Consider the following 19208-nt stretch of genomic DNA (forward strand, 5'->3'; position numbering starts at 1 on the left):
GAAGAAGAAAATTTGGTTAAGGTATAAATACCTTGTTTAAAACATCCTGGACTAGGACTGTTTATATATTTTTTTAATAGGAGGCTTAGTAACCTAAGTGGATCTATACTTGGTGAAATTTCAGTTAATGTGATTAAGTATACTGAAGAATTTCAGGAATTGTGTAAAGATATTTTTGGCAAGAGGCCTCAAGTCATACTTGGTTCCTTGCTGGTCCTGTGTTGGCTCATTAGTATTACAGTGCAGTTGTACACAGAAAGTTTTGAATTTGTTAGAAAGTACTCCTCCCCCACTTCCCAAACAGAAATAGGGCATTCCTATAAGCCAATCAGTCAGCCTACTATTGCCTGGTACTGTGCTAAATTCTGGGGATTTAAAAAAAAGTTTCCTCCTGCAATCTAGTAGGGGAAGATGACACACAAAAAGAAACTGGAGAACAGGGGCTCAAGAAGGTCCTGATATGAGGGCTTACTGGAGAAGTCAGAGGTAGCCCAGAGTCATGCAGCTCAGAAAAATGACAGTAACCTAGCCTCCTTAATCTGGGAGTTTGATTACTTTCTGGCTTCTTTCTTGAAGTATTATATATTTGAAGCTACCTTGCCTAGAATTCATCTTTTCCTAAGAATTATAGGATCATTGACTTAGAGTTGGAAGGCACCTCAGGCGACATTTATTTAGTCTGACCCTTTCATGCAGATAGAGATTGGGGGAAATTAGATGATTTGCCCAAGGTCACACAGCGCTATTATGAATTTAGATTTGGGAAACAAAGTAGACAAGTTCATCTTCATGCTAATTTCTCACTACTTTTTGTGTGATGTGGGTAAAATTAACTACTTGGTCAAATGCACATATGTTATTAATTTTTCTACAAACAAACATTTATTAGTTATGTACTGTATTTTAGGCACTCTCTTGGGTGCCGGAGATACAAAGGAAGATAAAATTCTCTGTCCACAAAAAGTTTATGTTCTAACTGAAGAATGGCATGTATATAAAAATCCACAATAAGTATATGAAGTAAATACAAAGTAATTTGGTGGGGGGAGATTCTAGCATTTGGTAGCCATTGTGTAAGAGCTGGCATTAAGGTTGACTTTTGACAGAAACCAAGGATTCTAAGAGGTGGAGATGAGGATGTTGATTATGGGTATACCTGTGCAAAGGTATGGACATAAGAGATGAAGTGTTGTGTCTGAGGAACAGCAAGAGGCCATTTTAGCTGCATTACAGAGTATGTTAAGGGAAGTAATGTGTACTAATATGGACTGGAAAGGTAGGCCAGAACTAGATTGTGAAATGCTTTATATGACAATAATGATGATAATGATAGAACAGCTAGCATTTATATAGCACGTGAAGGTTTGCATGTCATTTGATCCTTACAACAATCTTGTGAGGTAGGTGCTGTTATTATGCCCATTATAGAGGTGAAGAAACAACGGGAAGGGAGAGAATGAATGACTTGCTCAGGTTCACATAATAATGATAATAATAGTAAACATTTACATACTGCTTATTGTGTGCCAGGCACTGTATTAGTACTTTACAATTATTATCTCATCTGATCTTCATAATAGCACTGGGAGGCAGGTGCTATTATTGTCCCCCTTTTACACATGAGGAAACTGACACAAATAGAAATTAAGTGATTTGTCTAAGGTTATATAGCTAGTAGTAGTCTGAGGACAGATCCAAATTTCTTTGCCTGATTCCAAGCTCAGTACTCTATCCATAGTGACATATAGCTGCCCCAAAACATATAACTTTGTACTTCGAGGTAATATGGAACAACTAAATCTTCTGGAGCAGAGAAATAATATAGTTATCTCTTCTGCATTGTGACTTTTCCCATAGTGGTTCTGATGTGTATGTGTGCGTGTGTGTGTATGTATATATATATATATATATGTGTGTGTATGCATGTATATATACATATACATACACACATATACATACACACACTATATATACATACATATACATATGTATATGTATAGATGTGTGTGTGTATATATATATATACATATATATATATATATATAGCAGTTAAGCATATAAAATTACTGTGAGTGGGATTTTTGTTGTTGAAATTTTGCAGAAGCCACAGACAGTACAGGAAGGCCAGCAGACAACACAGAAAAAGTTTAGGGTCCCTCAGGGGATATCAGAGTAAATAATTTTAAAACAATCAGATTTCTCTTAAGTGCAGCAATCTAAGTAGCTTAGCCAAGCTTTATTTAACAAAAGCCCTGCAAGCACCACTGAATTGCAGTGGCTTCTGCCTATTCCCCAAAGTGAATATGAGCATGTTAATGATTCCTAAAGTATTTGAAAAGAAGTTCATTAAAAATGAAGAAGGATTGTAGCAAAGTAGTAATCATAAAACTAGGGAATTTCAAAGGTTCAGTATTCTCAAATTTGTTTGATTTAAAAAATTCATATTTATTTTATATTTTTAAAATTTATTTTTCATATAGTATTTTTACTTAGCATTGACTTCCATATAGCCTATGACCAAATACTTAATCCAGATTTTACAATAAGGTACTGTAAATACTGCATAAAAGAACAATTAAAAAATCAGACTTCTGGTACAAAGGTAGGGCTAAAAAATTTTATGCAATTTTCCAGATTGCAGGGGCACCATGCTCCTAACCCTGTTGATACTGAAGGGTTAACTGTAGTCAAATCTGTGCTTTAAAAATATTTGTAACTATGCCCAAAGGGTTATAGAACTGTGCATGCTCTTTGATCCAGCAATACCACTCACTGCTAGGTTTATATCCCAAAGACATCCTCAAAAAGAGAAAAAGACCTATTCATACAAAAATATTTATAGCAGCTCTTTTTGTGGTGGCTAAGAATTGGAAATCAAAGGAACGCCCATCAATTGGGGAACGGCTAAACAAGCTGTGGTATATGATGGTGATGGAATATTATTGTGCTATAAGAAATGACAAGCAGAATGATTTTAGAAAGACCTGGAGAGATTTGTATGAACTGATGTATAGTGAAGTGAGCAGAACCAGAACATTGTGCACAGAGACAGCAATACTGTTTGATGAAGAACTGTGAAAGATTTAACTTTTCTCAATAATACAATAATCCAAGACAATCCCAAAGGACTATTGATGAAACATACTATCCACCTCCAAAGAAAGAACTAATATTGATGGAACACTGAACGAAGCATGTTTTTTTTTCTTTTATTCAAGTTTTCTTGTATAAAATGACTAATATGGTAATGTTTTATGTAATCATACATATATAACCCATATCTGATTGCTTATCACCTCAGGGAGGGGGAAAGGGAGGGAGGGAGGGAAGGAGGGATAAGATTTGGAACCCAAAAGTATAAATAAAAATGTTTATTACTTTAAAAATGTCACTTCAGCAGTTGTGTAGAGGATAGGTGGAAGAGGGGTGAGATGTGAGGTAGGGAGACCATTTAGGAGGTTATTGCAATGGTCCAGGCAAGTAGTGATTAGTGATTGGTGGCTTTGTGAGCAATGATATGGAGGCAGAATCAACAAGACCTCATAGATGTAATTGGGGCTGTGATGTGAGCAAGAGTCATTTGGTTGGAAATGTCCAAAAGACAGGTGGTAATATGGGACCCACACTGGGGTGAGAATCTAGGGTTATATAGATCTGGGAGTCTTCTGCAAAGAAGTAATAATTGAACCTGTAGTAGCTGATTGTGGTCACTGAGAGAGAAAAGTGTCCAGGATCAAGCCTTGGCTTATGTACATGGTGAGGGAATGAGGCATAGATGGCAATCCAGCAGAATGTATTGAAAAGGAGCAGTCAGAGACACAGGAGGAGAACCAAGAAAGAGCAATATCACAAAATTCAGAAAAGAGAAAGTGTCCAGGAGGACTCAGCAATACTAGTTACCTAAATAGGTAATTGTGTCTTCAGAATCATAAGGTGCTAGAATGAGAGATTATATATTTGACCATGCAGTCCATCCCCATGGAAGTAGGAACTGGCTTTTAAAGAAATTAAAGTATGTAATGATATTAGTGATCTCCATTTTAATTTACTGCAGGAAATATATCTGTATAACAAATTTTCAAAAATCTACATGGAACAATGAGAGCAAGAAATGCAATTTTTAAATATTTTTAAATGTAAATATTGATTAACCATAAAACAGTTAACTATACTGGTTAGGACTTATACTATTGCTATGTTTTCCTTTGCATGAAAACAACTTTTGGATACTTATTTTTTAAAAAAAGATCATTTATAATTCTTGCATGGTATGGCTTTTGATATTTACCATATATAGTCCAAGTTGCATTACTATGAATAGTTCCATTAATTTGTGACTTTTTTTCTTTTTGCTTCAGATAATCGTTTGGAAGAGATACAGTGATTTTAAGAAACTGCACAAAGACCTCTGGCAAATTCACAAAAACTTATTCAGACATACAGAATTATTTCCACCTTTTGCTAAAGCAATAGTCTTTGGTAAGCATACTTTTGAAAACTTTGAAATTTCTTAGTAACTGTCAATTTCTAATAATATTTAGTTGGTAGACTGAAACTACTGATAGGTTGAAAATAGAAGTCATGCTTTTTTTTGTTATATTTGCTATATTAAGACTATTAATTGTAATCTGGTGTCTTGAATCTTTATTTTCATGTGACTAAGGCAGTATTTTCCCAACCTAAAATATATACACTCTCAGAGTTATATTTGTAGTGAGCACTGTAAGTCTATTTTTAATGCTTTTTTGGTCTTCCTCTGACATTATGAATAGTTTGTTCTAGTCACATAACCCAGAAAAAGGCATGCTGAACTGCTTTGAATATGTTGCTGGATATGTCCCTACTCTTTGACTTCATGGCAATTTTCTAGTTTGTACAAGAACTTTCTCTGTTTGGGTTAGTACCAAAGTGGCCCAGGTAATTGACCCTGACTCTACACATTAATTTACTTTTTTTGCCAGAGGCCCTAGGCCATCTAGACCTCTCAGGAACAGGAAACTGAGGCCCAAAGAGGTTAATCACTCCTCTAGTGTCACACAGCTAGACATGGCATGAGGTGAAATTAGAACCCTGGTCTCCTGAATCCAGTTCAGGCAACTACTCTGTTTCTTTTCCTACATCTGTAATATAGATTACCACTTTCAGAAGAAATTTAAAAGCATTTATCCTTTGTCAGTGTCAATTCTAAAAATATGTGTATAAGCATGTCTCCCATTTTAGGGCTTTTGTAGATCATAAAAACCATCTCATAACTACTTAAGATATTTACATCATCTTAAGACTTTACAAGTACTTAATAATACACAACAAAATAGAGCATTCAAGAACTCAAGAAATTTCTGTTATATTTTCAGTGCATTTGTTCCATGGAAATGAGTAACACAAGCCAACATTTATAAATATTTAAAGTATGGTAGGTGCCTATTTCCAAATTTAAAATGGAATGAACCTGCTAGCTAGGGGAGGGGGGAGGTAGGGGAGGTAGGGAGAAAAATCTGAAATTGGAAAGCTTGTATAAACAAAAGTTGAGAACTATCTTTACATGTAATGGGAAAAAATACTTTATTAAAAAAAATAAAATGGAATGAAATTATTTTTGATGCCACTCTATTAACATAGCAGGATGAAGGCTTTGTGTCACAACTGTACTTACATAAATACTACCCATTCTGAAAAATGGTTACAAGTACCCACAAAATAGAAAACAAACCTAGCCTTTTAATATATTTTGAATACACTAACCACTTTAAACCATACTAACAGACTTATCTTGAAATATGGGTGATTCCCACATTCTTTTTATAGGATTGCACAGAAGAATGTTAATCCATTCAGATCTTCTGACTTAACATTCTATAAATAATGCTATCATTTCTGGAATCCATGTTCCGCAGGCTATAGGAGATGATGATCACAGCTATGGCTAGGTCCAACTTGATCCAAAAATTATGTTGAAGACTACTGTGTAATTTATGTTATATGTAAGGTTGTATGGACTTCCTGGATTGTTTTTCCATTTTGCCTCAGTAATAGGCCATCTCTTTCTCAAAAGGAGAGAATCAGTGTCTTTACCAGTGTTATTACCTCTGTTACTACATTCTATCATAAAGATTGTACTTCTCATCTGCAACCTTTTGTAGAAAGTCAGCAAGCACCTGTGAAGTATCTTTGAATTGCTGAGGATTTTGTCCCAATTTCATCCATGCCTGCCACCTCCAGAGAATATGGGTCAAGAGAATAATTTCTGGCTAGATGCTTGTGCTGGTATAACCAAGTTGCATTACCATGTGGGACTCGTAGCTCAGAAAGAAATAGCAAATCAGCTTCATTTTTCTTGCTTAAAGAGTTGAGGGTCAGGGTAATATGAATATGGAGCTATCTTGGAATAGGTGATTGTGCAGCTGTTGCAGAGTGACTGAAAGGTCTTCAAACACGGAGTTTGTTTTCCCCACCATATACACTTTTTTCGTACTAGGAGCCAACTGCAAGACTACAGGGGTTTCCTCAGAAAAAAATGTGTTGATAAATTTGCAACATTGTTAAGACTGGAAGGAACTCATTCTCAAGGGGGTGTGAAGCAACACCACTCTTGGGTAAAGCCAAGTTGTCCACTTGCTTCACTGTTACCAAAATAGTAGCTTGAGGGCTGTGGATTAAGTTACTCACACCAAGTCCAGGCCATGAAAGATCTTCCACAGAAAAGCCTATAGATAATTCTGCAATATCTGGAATTCAGTCTCTGAGTCTTGGCCAGTTTCCATCTTGGAAAACAACAGATTGTGGTGATCTTAACACATTAAACTCATTTCCTAATACACTGATAAGGAGTGAGGCCAGAAGTGTGAGTGCACCCACGGTTGTGAGCTGTCAGTGGTGGCCCCAGCTTGAGCAGTTACCTCAACCCACTTGACAGGTTTTATTTGATCATCTTAATTCTCTTGAATATTTAGAATATTGATATTGTGGAAATTTATCTTGATTTGGGGACCCTACCTTTAGGCTGAGATTAGAAAACCATAGGCCCTCAGGGTCTCTTCTGTGTGGGAGGTGCTGGTGCCCTTCCCCCTCTGCTTCGGCTGAGCCAAAAAGCCCCATGGGCTGTATAAGACGCCAGGTCAGACAGCTGGGGAAAAAAAGCCCCCAACTCCCTCCATCCTGAGCGGAGCTATCTGAGAGATCCTGGGCTTGTCCAGGCTGGGCTCTGGTGTAGCCTGTGCTGAGGCATGTGAGGCTGGAGTGGCCCCCCCCCCCCCCCCCCCGCCGCAGCCCTGGCTGGCAGCTTAGCTTGGTCTGTGGGGGCACAGGCAGCCCCGAGATTTGAGTGGAGAGAAGAAAAGGTATATATAGACCTGGGAGTTAGAGGGGGGTGGCTGATGAGAAGGAGAAAGGTTGGGGGGCGGCAGACTAGAGATAGGGCTACAAGGATTCAGGAGAATGCTAAAGGACTAGGAGCAGAGAAAAGAGGCTGAAGGGCAGACTGATGGAGCAGACAGAAGGTCGGTGAGAGAGAAACACAGGGGTTCAGCGGTGGCAGTAAGGAGAGGAAAGTTAGAAGCAAGGGGATTTACAAAGTGAAAGGGGCTCAGAGTTAGAATAAAGGACCTGAGTGCCTTAAGGCAAGAGGCAGCCAAGGTACTTATTGTATTAAAAAAATTCCAGGCCCAGCAGGTGGGAAAGAGACACAGTGGAAAGAGAGGCACTGCAAATGCAGTCAGGTTGTACATTTTATTTCCCTGTATTCTTAATTTTAAATAGTATCTCATAAATAAACTCTGCTTTGATTATTTAGTTAAGAGGCTTCTTAATATTTTGCTTATCAATTTGGGAGTAGAGCAGTGTGGTGGAACTTTATAAACGGCCCACATTAAATTGATAGCAGTCAGATAGACAGTCAGATAGCCAAATAGTCAAAAGTCCCCAGATTAGTACTCCAGTCAGATTAGCCCCCCAAATTAGGCCTAGTTAATAAAAATATTCTACAATATTAAATTATGTTTAAATCATGTTTGCTGAAAGCAAATAATAGCCAGTGTTCTCTAACATCTCTTAAGCAGTTCCATTCTTAAGGGTACTGTCACTGCAATGCTGGGGAAAGTAGAAATTTCATAAGGGTAACAAACTAGGTGTTGCAATAGATAGATCACCGGGCCTGGAGTCAGGAAGAACAGAGTTCAAATTTGGCCTCAGACACTTAACTAGCTGAGTGACCCTGGGCAAGTCACTTAACCATGTTGGCCTCAGTGTTCTCATCTGTAAAATGAACCAGAGAAGGAAATGGCAACCTCCTCCAGTATCTTTGCCAAGAAAACCCCAAATGCAGATAGGAAAAGTCAGACAGAAACTGAAACAACTGAACACTACAGCATCACTCCACAAGGTACTTCAGTGCAGTATAACAAAGCATAATTCCTATTCCATTTGTGTAGAAGTAAAGTAACTGCCATAAGAGGAGGACATGGTATGGATGAATATGATTTTTCCATTCATCTTTGTAAAGCTGAATTTTTCACTTTCTGGTGATTAATAAGTTGAACAAAAATGTTCACTTACAGTATTACTTTTTTGTGCATATTCTGTATAAATTGGCCATTTAGAGGCAGCTAGGTGGTAGATAAAGCACTGAATCTGGAGTCTGGAAGACCTGAGTTCAAATGTGACCTCAGACACTTAGGGACTTTGTCACTTAAGGTTAAGTCACTTAACCTTTGTTTGCCTCAGTTTATTCAATTCTAAAGTGGGGACAATAGTACCTGCCTTATAGGGTTATTATTTGTTTTTAAATAGTCTTTTATTTTTCTTTCTAATTACATGTAAAGTTAGTTTTCAGCATTTATTTTTGTAAGATTTGAGTTCCAAATTTTTCTCCTTCCCTCTCCCCTCCCTAAGATGGCAAGCAATCTGATATGGGTTATATCTGTACAATCATGTTATACATATTTCCATATTAGTCATATTGTAAAAGAAGTATCAGAACAAAAGGGAAGAACCACAAGAAAGAAAAAACAGGAAGAACAAATTATAGTAATATTAAGTTTTAAAGAATGTTTCAATTTTTGTTTTGTGATAAAAACTTTCCTATATTGTTATTAACGTATTGTTTGTTAGCATAGGTTATGATATTTTGTTATTTTTACTGTTTCATCAAGGAAATACCTCGTGTTTCTTGAAGAAACAAAGGGGGGAATGCGATAAAATAGTGGAATCTGGCAGACACCTAGGGGCCCCACCTGATTGATTTAGTATTGTTTGAATTGGGTGAGAATGAGAAACTAAGTACCTACTTGGGGATGATTAGATTGTAGCCACACCTGGCCTGCCCTGAGTGACCTGTTGATGTACTACTGATGGCAGCAGCGGACCACTCTCAGCCAATCCAGCTTGAAGGACATCCCCTTTGGGGGAGGGAGAGAGAAAATAGAATGGAGAATGTGGGCTCTGAGAAGCTCTTTCATTTTGGTGAGCTTCGGGAGTGTAACGGAGAGGGACTGCACAGCTGACTCACACTGAAACTACAGTTCCCAGGTGGTGAGTTATTGGAAGTGAGGCCAGTTCTTTGAGCTAGCTGAACTGGAAGCAAGTTTGGGGTTTGAGTCAGTCTTTGCTAGAGCCAAGGAGCTTATCTGTTTTTCTCTTCCCTTATTCCCTTGTCCCTGGCTTTATTAACTTCACCTTTGTTGTAAATTTTATTCCTATTAATAAAACCTGGTTTGTTTGTGGAAAAGAGGCTGTTAATCTCCTTTCTTATTAGCCTGGGAGAAATAACTAAAAAGGCAGTTTGGAAGGGAGGAAACTTTGGACCTAGAGGGCTCTCATTATTTTCTGAACCCCAATATTATGGCCAGCTACCCAATTAACTCTCCCCATGATAAATTTGGCCCTTACAGTTTTTATTATATGTTTCATGTGTAACAACTGGACAATAATTGTCAAATCTCTAAAAGATTCTGAATTTCCTTAGACATGTTTTTGAGAAGTCTCATTGTTTGATTTGGTTATCAGCAAAGCTATTTAAAATTGGGTTAAGATCAATTTTGTAGGAAACTTTCTAGCTGATTACCAGTATCTGAAACACCTGAGAGTCTTTACAATGGCACCTGAAACTCTGCAGCTGAGACTTGTTTGTTGATCATCAGCATCCACACCTGAAAAACTTTCACTCTACAACCACACCCAGAGGACATCCCAAGAGGCATTTGAGATAAGACTTTCAAAGACTCAAATGGACATTTTCCTGTTTTTCCTTTTCCCCAATCCATACGCTATTTGTAATATTTACCTACTAAAGGGGAGTGTCCTCTTTAGTTTTTCTTTGTTTGTAATGTCTACTTGCTAAAGGGGAGAGGGCCTCCTTTAACTTCTGTCAATGAGTGCATCGCTCAATTTCTTTTCTCTTTTCATTCCCTTTACTTTGTTAGTCATACGTATCTGTAATGTTATTGCTTCATATAAGGAAATGATGTTTCTTCACGAAGCACGGCAGGCAGGGGGGAGTGTGAGAATTAGGGTGCCACCCCCTTGCTGAGAAAACCATTGTCAGAACCAGGCCAGTCCAAGCCTGAGGAGAAAGCATGTGACTAGCATCCAGAAGTTACATCACAAAATGAAATAAAAATACTATGCTTTGATTTACATTCAGTCTCCATAGTTCTTTTTCTGAATGTGGAGAGCATTTTCCATCATGAATCTTTTGGAATTGTCTTAGATCATTATGTTGCTGAGAAGAACTAATTCTAACACAGTTGATAATCACACAGTGTTGCTGTTACTGTGTGTATAATGTTCTCCAGGTTCTGCTTACCTCACTCAGAATCAGTTCATGTGAGTTTTTCCAGGTTTTTTTGAAATCTCATCATTTCTTATAGCACAATAGTATTCTATTACATTCACATACCATAACTTGTTCAGCCATTCCCCAATTAATGGGCATTCCCTCAATTTCCAATTCTTTGCCACCACTATAAGAGTGACTATAGGGGCAGCTAGGTGGCACAGTGGATAAAGCACTGGCCCTGGATTCAGGAGGACCTGAGTTCAAAGCCAGCCTCAGACACTTGACACTTACTAACTGTGTGACCCTGGGCAAGTCACTTAACCCCCATTGCCCCGCAAAAAAAAAAAAAAAAAGGAGTGGCTATAAATCTTTTTGTACATGGGGGTCCTTTTCCCTTTTTTATGATCTCTTTGGGATACAGACCTAGTGGTGGTATTACTGGATCAAAGGGCATGCACATCCCCATAACCCTTTGGGCATAATTCCAAATTGCTCTCCAAAATGGTTGGATCAGTTTACAACTCCACCAACAATGCATCAGTGTTCCAAATTTTCCACAGCTTTTCTAACATTTATTATTTTCCTTTTTTGTTGTATTAGCCAATCTTATAGGTGTGAGGTGGTACCCCAGAGTTGTTTTAATTTGCATTGCTCTAATCAATAGTGATTGAGAACATATTTTCATATGACTATGGATAGCTTTAATTTCTTCACCTGAAAACTACCTCACAGGGTTATTATGAAGATCAAATGAGAAAATATTTGTAAAGCTCTTAGCACAGTGCCTGGCACATAGTAGGCATTTAATAAATTCTTGTTTCCTATCATTTTTCTGCTTTAGGAACTAGACCTCTTTGTCTTAATGTCTTTAAAACTGCTATTTCTTGTCATTAATTTGTTAACGGCTAAAATTCTAGCTAAACTGTCTAAAATATCTAATGAGTGGTTGCCAATAAATTATAAGCTTTAGCAAGAGTTAGACTTTTAAGCATTTATTAAGGAGAATAAGAATTTGGTAAAGAGAGAGAGAAAGGCCTAGATTTCTATCTATTAAAGGGAGAGCACATTTTTAGCTCCCTTCTCTGCCAGCGTCCCCAGGAAAAAAACAGGGAGACTGAGCGCCAGTCTCTTCCTTCCTCCTCCCACTAGCTCGCGTCACTTCCTGACTCCTGGTCTTGCCCTCAAAGACCTTCCCTTCATGGGCAGAACTCTTCTACAGTAAGTATCCAGCAGGTGGCGTTATTCCAATCGTTACAAATTCCTCACATAAATCATATGCAAGATTGTTTTCTTTTATTTTTCTTTCTTACATTTGTATCCGAGAGACCAAAATTGCCTTGGCCTGTTGTGTACATGTAGTTTAATGAGCTTGTGGAAACAAGTGCTATGTTCCTAACAGGCCCAAATGGAACACTTATGATCTCTTGGGTAATTAGGTAATCAAACATTCTTCCTCCTAAGGGATATTATGTGCAAGATAGATAGAAATGACTTCCCTAGCTCTACTTTGTTGGCATATTTTAGACATTAGGTGGTTTATAAAAACCCACTTTAGATAGTTTTCACTTATTTCTTAGAAGAACATTATATACATTAATACTTTTAAAACTTTAAATCTTTTACCATTATATTTTTCTTCAAAAGAGTGCTGGCCTATTAATTACTTATTGCTATAGCTATGTATAATTTATACTCTTGCTGTTTCTTTCATATGGATTCAGATCAAGAGACACTGAAGCTCACTAACCCATTTCAGTTTCCATTTATGCTTCGTCTCTCTGGCAAGATTGTAACCTTCTAGAGGTCAGAAACAGTATGTCTTCTCTTTCACAGTGTCAAACGCAGTACTGGGCACTTAACAGGTACTTAGTTAATGTTTGTCAAGCAAAATTATAATGGGTTTTATAGGTAATATTTTTTATTTTCAGAATAATTATTTTCTAAGGAACTAAGATGCAGGTGCAATGTGATTTTTACTTTTTTCCAGGATTTATGCTTTTGTGTGGAACTTTTGAAAATTAAAGTAATATTTGTCATATTTATTCCTGTACCACGTTTAACATTAGATTGATTGGCAATAATTTCAGTACCATCTAGCAAAATTATTTACCTTTTTGCTCTTAATTTTATTAAAAAGTGTTATTCTAAATTTATTACAGATCATACTATAATTTTTTATTTTTCTTTTAATTTTTTACATTTTTTAATCATTCATTTTATACAATTTTGGATTCCAAATTATGTCCCTCCATCCAACTCCTCCCCCACCCATTGAGAAGGTAAGCAATATGATACCCCATTATACATGTGAAATCATGAAAAACATTTCTGTATTAGCTATGTTGCAAACCCCCCCCCAAAACAAAAACATAACAAGAACAGTAAACAATGCTTCATTACCTGTCTTGTTTTTGGAAGTGGGTAGCATTTTTTATCATGAGACTTTTGGAATTGTCTTGGATTATTGTATTGATCAGAGTAGCTAAGTCTTTTATAGTTGACTGTCATTACAATATTGTTGTTATTGTGTACAGTGTTCTTCTGGTCCTGCTCACTTTCCTTTGCATGAATCCATATAAGTCTTCCCAGGTTTTTCTGAAACCATCCCTCTTGTCATTTCTTATATCACAATGATATTCTATCACAGGGACAGCTAGGTGGTACAGTAAATAGAGTTCCAGGCCTGAAGTCAGGAAGACTCATCTTCCTTAATTCAAATATGGCCTCAAACATTTACTACCTGTGTGACCCTGGGCAAGTCACTTAACTCTTCTGGCCTCAGTTCCTCATTTGTCAAATGAACTGGAGAAAGAAATGGCAAACCACTCATATCTTTGCCAAGATAACCCCAAACAGAGTCATGAATAATCAGACATGACTGAATGACTCGACAAAAATGTTCTATCACAGTCTTATATCACAACTTGTTCAGTCATTGATGAATTGATGAACATCCTCTCAAATTTCCAATTCTTTGCCACCACAAAAAGAGCTTCTGGAAATACGTTTGTATATATACATATTTTTCCTTTTTCTTTGATTTTTTTTTTTTTTTTTGCAGGGCAATGAGGGTTAAGTGACTTTCCCAGGGTCACACAGCTAGTAAGTGTCAAGTGTCTGAGGCTGGATTTGAACTTAGGTCATCCTCCTGAATCCAGGGCCAGTGGTTTATCCACTGCACCACCTGGCTGCCCCCACACTTTTATGATTTTTCTGTCTGTTTCCCCCATCTCTCCTTTTTTCCTCTTTAAATGATATTGTATGAAGTCTGAATATTTATGCTCAGTTCAGTTTGTGTATAGAGATTTATTATGGATGCCCATCAGTATATTGTGATTGGAACTTACCCTCAATTATTTTGTTTTTTTTTGGTACTTCACTTTTATTAGGAAAAAAAATGGCCTAAAAAAGAGAAAAATACTTATTGTATAAAATATTTATAGCAGTGTGAGATTTAAAATTGGATACAAGAGCATTAAACTCCCCTTTAACCTTTCCCTTATATATATCTCCCAGACCAGTAAGTGAAAGAAGCCTCTGAGCTTTAGTTAGAGCTTTTATTGTTTGGGAATTAATTAGTCAACAAAACAAGGTGATGTTGATTAGAGGGATAGGAAAGTAGAAATACAAATAAATAGTCTTAGATCTAAACTTAGTCTATATTCTGTATAGAACTCACTAAAAACCCAAGGCCACCTCTGAGACTGAGAACCGCGTCAAGTACGTGCTATTACGGAGGACCAGGCCGATCACCAAGGACCACGCTATCGAACCTGAGTCAGTGTGTGTGTGCTGAGCAAGCCAGCTAAAAAGAGGCCAACTTCTGTTCTCTCCTTGTTTTTAAGCTCGCACCCCAGAAGTGGAGTGCTTAGCAGACGTACGGGTGGTTTGTCACGGTCTCCTCCCCAAAAGGGTGGTCCTTCAAAAACTGGCGTCCCTCAGTTATCCTAACTGACTGTTGAAAGCTTTCGCTCTTTACCACAGCAGCTAAGAATGTGGTGACTAAGAATTGGAAATCAAAGGAATGCCCATCAGTTGGGGAATGGCTAAACAAGCTGTGGTATGTGATGGGGATGGAATATTATTGTGATATGACAAGCAGGATTATTTCAGAAAAGCCTGGAAAGATTTGTATGAACTGATGTATAGTGAATTGAGCATAACCAGAAATAATGTAACTATTCTCAGCAATACAGTGATCCAAGCATACTATCCACCTTCAGAGAAAGAACTGATATTGATTGAACACAGACTGAAGTATGCTATTTGTCACTTTCTTTCATTTTTTCTTTTATTCAGGTTTTCTTATACAAAATGATTAATATGGTAATATTTTACATAATTATACCCTATATCTGATTGCTTACCACCTCAGGGAGGGGTAGGGGAAGGAGGGAAGGAGGGATAGAATTTGGAACTCAAAACTTTAAATAAAAATGTTTATTATTATTAAAAAAAAAAGAAAACAAGAATGGTAAGAAAACAAATTGATAACAGTGATTTACTTGAAAGGGAAAAAAAGCCTTCCAGAGTATCCTGTGGTCAGTGTATGAAAAAATGAATTTCCTTTAATTTTTATGTATTCATTATCTGTCTTTAATTATTCCTTTCCATTTAGCATGGTGACCTAGGGACATTGCATCCTCCCCATTTATCAAAAGAACACTGAATTGTGTTCACCATACTGTTGTAACCAAAACAAGAAACTATACTTTTACATTTTGGAAAGTTTTTCAACAATAACATTACAAACAAAAATTATTTTCTTGTTAACCCTTTCAATTAAAACTCTCAAATCTTTAAATATTCTAGTTAATTGAAGTTTAATTTTAATATGTGCTTAATTTTAATAGTGTGATTAATTGTAATAGAACACAAACCAACTTTTATGACAGAGAGGCAGTGTGGTGTAATAAGTAGAACCAGTCCTGGTTTCAAGAAAACATGGGTTCAAGTCCTATGGCTGGCATAGTATATACTGTCTGTGTGGCAAGTCACTTAACCTCATAGTTCTCTAGGTATCAATCTAAGGTGATAAGTTTCAGAGAACGTGCACTGGTAGAGGGAGTTTCCTTAACTGGGAGTTCCTTGTATGAATGAAATCACAGATCCAGTCCTTTCCCCTATCCCTGTTTCTGTGAACCAACATATTTTCAAACTAGAAATAATGATGCCTAGATTTAAAATTATATAGGGAGACTTGGAAGCTGTTTTTAGGTTCAAGGGAAGGATTGGAAAGATATAAGAAAACATTAGGAATGATATAATTTTTTGTATATTTATGTGTATACATACACACTGTAAAAAAGATTATTAACTATATCTAATCTAAACTGAAAAAATTATATAATGGTACTTATAAAAATTATAAGTATATGAAAAAGTATAGGTTTAGAAAAATTATAATTTGGCTGTAAGTCCCTTTGTGGTCGCCATTCAAATGTAAAATATTTTAGCTAATTTAGGGCCTAATTTGGGGGGGACTAATCTGACTGCAGGGCCTAATCTAACTGGGGGTCCTAATTTGGCTAGAGGACTAATCTGGGGACTTTTGACTTGCTGGCTATCTGATTGCTATTAATTTCCTAAGCCAATCTGTTAGGGCCTTTAAAAAATTTCTCCACACTTGCTCTGCTCCCAAGTTGATAAGCAAAAGATTAAGAAGCCTCTTTTTTTTTTTTTTTGGTAAGGCAATTGGGGTTAAGTGACTTGCCCGGGGTCACACAGCTAGTGTCAAGTGTCTGAGGCTGGATTTGAACTCAGGTCCTCCTGAATCCAGGGCCAGTGCTCTATCCACTGTGCCACCTAGCTGCCCCAATTAAGAAGCCTCTTAATTAAATAATCAAAGCAGAATTTATTTATAAAAATCAATGTAAATGATAAGGGTTAAGAAATGCAAATTATACAACCTGTCTGCTTTTAATATAAGGGCCCTTGCTGCCTCTTGCCTTAGGGTATGCTCCAGCTTTCTCCAACTTTCACTCTTTTTCTCCTTCACTCCAGCTCCCCTCCTTTGCTTTCACTTCTCAGCTCCTTTCTTCTAACTCCAAGCCCCTTTCACTTTGTCAACCCCTCTTACCGTCTAAGTTTCATCTCTGTACTGCCGCTCCGAACCCCTGTGTTTCTCTCTCACTGACCTCTCCTTCCCTTCTCCTGGTGCTCTGACATCCCCATTTTGTGTGTCCTCCCTTACTGTCTTCTCCAACCCCCGTACCGTCTCCTTAGTGTCCTTGTAGCAGCCTCCCTTCTGTTCGTCATTTTTTCTGTCTGAACTCCCTTACTATCTTCTTCAAAAAAAAACCCCTCCTTACGTAGCGTCAGTCTAACTCACTAAAAAAACCTTTTCTCCATACCGTTCTTTCTCTGTCCGCTCTGTCAGTTCTCTCCCCTCAGCGTGTCTCACTCCCTGGTATATATCTTTCTTTTCTCCCCTCAAACCTCAGGCTCCCTGAACCCCTGCACAAACCAAGCTAATCTGCCAGCTGCGGCCAGGGGTGCTTGAGGGGCCTGTGCCCCTTGCTGCATGCTTGGGACCTCCCCATGGGCTGTGCTAGGACCTGGCAGGACAAGCCTGGGATCTCTGGGGTAGATCTCCCCAGGGCAGAGGGAGCTGGGGCTTTTCCCCCCAGCTTTCTGACCTGGGGTCCTGTAAAGCCCACAGGGCTTTTTGACTCATCTGAAGCAGAGGGGGAGGGGCACCAGCCTCTCTTACACAGAAAAAAACCCCTGAGGGCCTAAGGCTTTTTAATCTCAGCCCAAAGGCAGGGTCCCCAAATCAAAATAAATTCCCACAACACACATATATAAAATAAAATCATCATAAAAGGTAATTTGGTGAGATGTTAATTTTCAATCTTAGTTTTCATTTAGGTAGTTTTGAATGCCCTAAACAGCCAAATGGTAGGTATATAATTTCCTGAAAGATCCCATTTCATTCTTTTATTCAGAGCAAGAGACTATAAATAGAAAGGGCAGGTACTTAGAAAGTAATTTTTTTTTACTAGTTCTTTTCATAGAGTTGGGGTAGTCATGACATTGCCTGGCACATAGTAGGTCCATAAATTTTTTTTTTGGGTGAGGCAATTGGGGTTAAGTGACTTGCCCAGGGTCACACAGCTAGTAAGTGTCAGGTGTCTGAGGCTAGATTTGAACTCAGGTCCTCCTGAATCCAGGGCTGGTGCTCTATCCACTGTGCTACCTAGCTGCCCAGTCCATAAATTTTTGATGATTGATTTATTGACTAAAATAAGAGAGGCAAACCCAAACATTGGGTTTGCAGGAGGTTTTTTCTTTTCTTTCTTTTTACTACAAATTAAAATAATATTTATTAAATTTAGATCTTAGGGGAAAAATAGCACAATGATGGATTGAGAGAGATAGATTAAATTCTTTACTTAAATTGCTTTGTAGTTTAAAAAAAGATTTTAGAGGGTAGTTGTCGAAATCATATTTATTGAAAGTTTACTAGCATAACAATTTAAAATTTTCTTCAGTTGTGGTTGGTCTTAATATTTAGGAGCAAATTTTCTTTAAAGTTTAGGAACTATTCTATTAATGCCCTCATCTGTATCTTGCTTACCATTAATGCTGGCTGGCTTGAAGTCTTTATGAATCTTGAAAAAATTGGTATATGAGAGGGTGGGAGTATCTTCTAAATTCATAGAGGAAGTGAGCCATGATTGTTCAATATTATGGATTATCTTCAATTTTTGCCCATATGGCTACATGCTATACAATGAAAGTATGGTATTAATCTAAATAAATGAGCAATTTATGTCTTTCATTATTTTGTACAGTTCCATTTGTAGTATTTTGTTGCTGTGGTGAACTCTGCAGGCTAATAACTATAGCAGTTAGACTTTTTTTTGTAAGCAGTATGGAGAAAATTGTTGGTCATTCATTGATTCTGTTATTCCGAAACACTGAGGAAGTTAACATGAATAGTACTGTCCTTTTGGAATTTGAAGGACAAAAAGATGTTTTGCTATTATCAGCTTTTAAAGTTTTGATTGATTTTTTTTTTTTTAGTGAGGCAATTGGGGTTAAGTGACTTGCCTAGGGTCACACAGCTAGTAAGTGTTAAGTGTCTGAGGCCAGATTTGAACTCAGGTCCTCCTGACTCCAGGGCCAGTGCTCTATCCACTGCGCCATCTAGCTGCCCCTTGATTGATTTAAAATAAAAATACAGCCACATTTTTTTGGTGATCATGTTTTTTCACTTTTAACTAGTTGTTACTACAGAGTTTTGTATATAAAGGTATGGTAAACTATGATGACTAAAACATTGCTATCCATACTCACTAAAGAAAACATAAGGAAGGCCCTCATGATTGCTTCCAAATGAAATAGAGATGACATATTTCCAGAATCATTGTAATAGAGTTGAGACATCTTCTGGGTTAGTGTTTGCATTTAGTTTCCTTTTCCTACAACCTTT

General features: G+C 37.4%; 1 protein-coding gene and 1 pseudogene across 4 annotated transcripts in view; one reads left to right on the forward strand and one right to left on the reverse strand.

Annotated features, from left to right (window-relative positions):
• RPS6KC1 (ribosomal protein S6 kinase C1) overlaps positions 1 to 19208 on the forward strand; it is a 203709-nt gene that overhangs the window by 20777 nt on the left and 163724 nt on the right. For all 4 annotated transcript variants that reach the window (XM_044003541.1, XM_044003542.1, XM_044003540.1 and 1 more), the window contains one exon: positions 4359 to 4479. In XM_044003541.1, coding sequence (XP_043859476.1) covers positions 4359 to 4479 — 121 coding nt within the window. The remainder of the gene's footprint in view (positions 1 to 4358; positions 4480 to 19208) is intronic.
• LOC122753395 lies at positions 5823 to 17296 on the reverse strand (annotated as a pseudogene).

This window comes from Dromiciops gliroides, chromosome 4 (genome assembly GCF_019393635.1).
Source record: "Dromiciops gliroides isolate mDroGli1 chromosome 4, mDroGli1.pri, whole genome shotgun sequence".
NCBI lineage: Eukaryota > Metazoa > Chordata > Mammalia > Microbiotheria > Microbiotheriidae > Dromiciops > Dromiciops gliroides.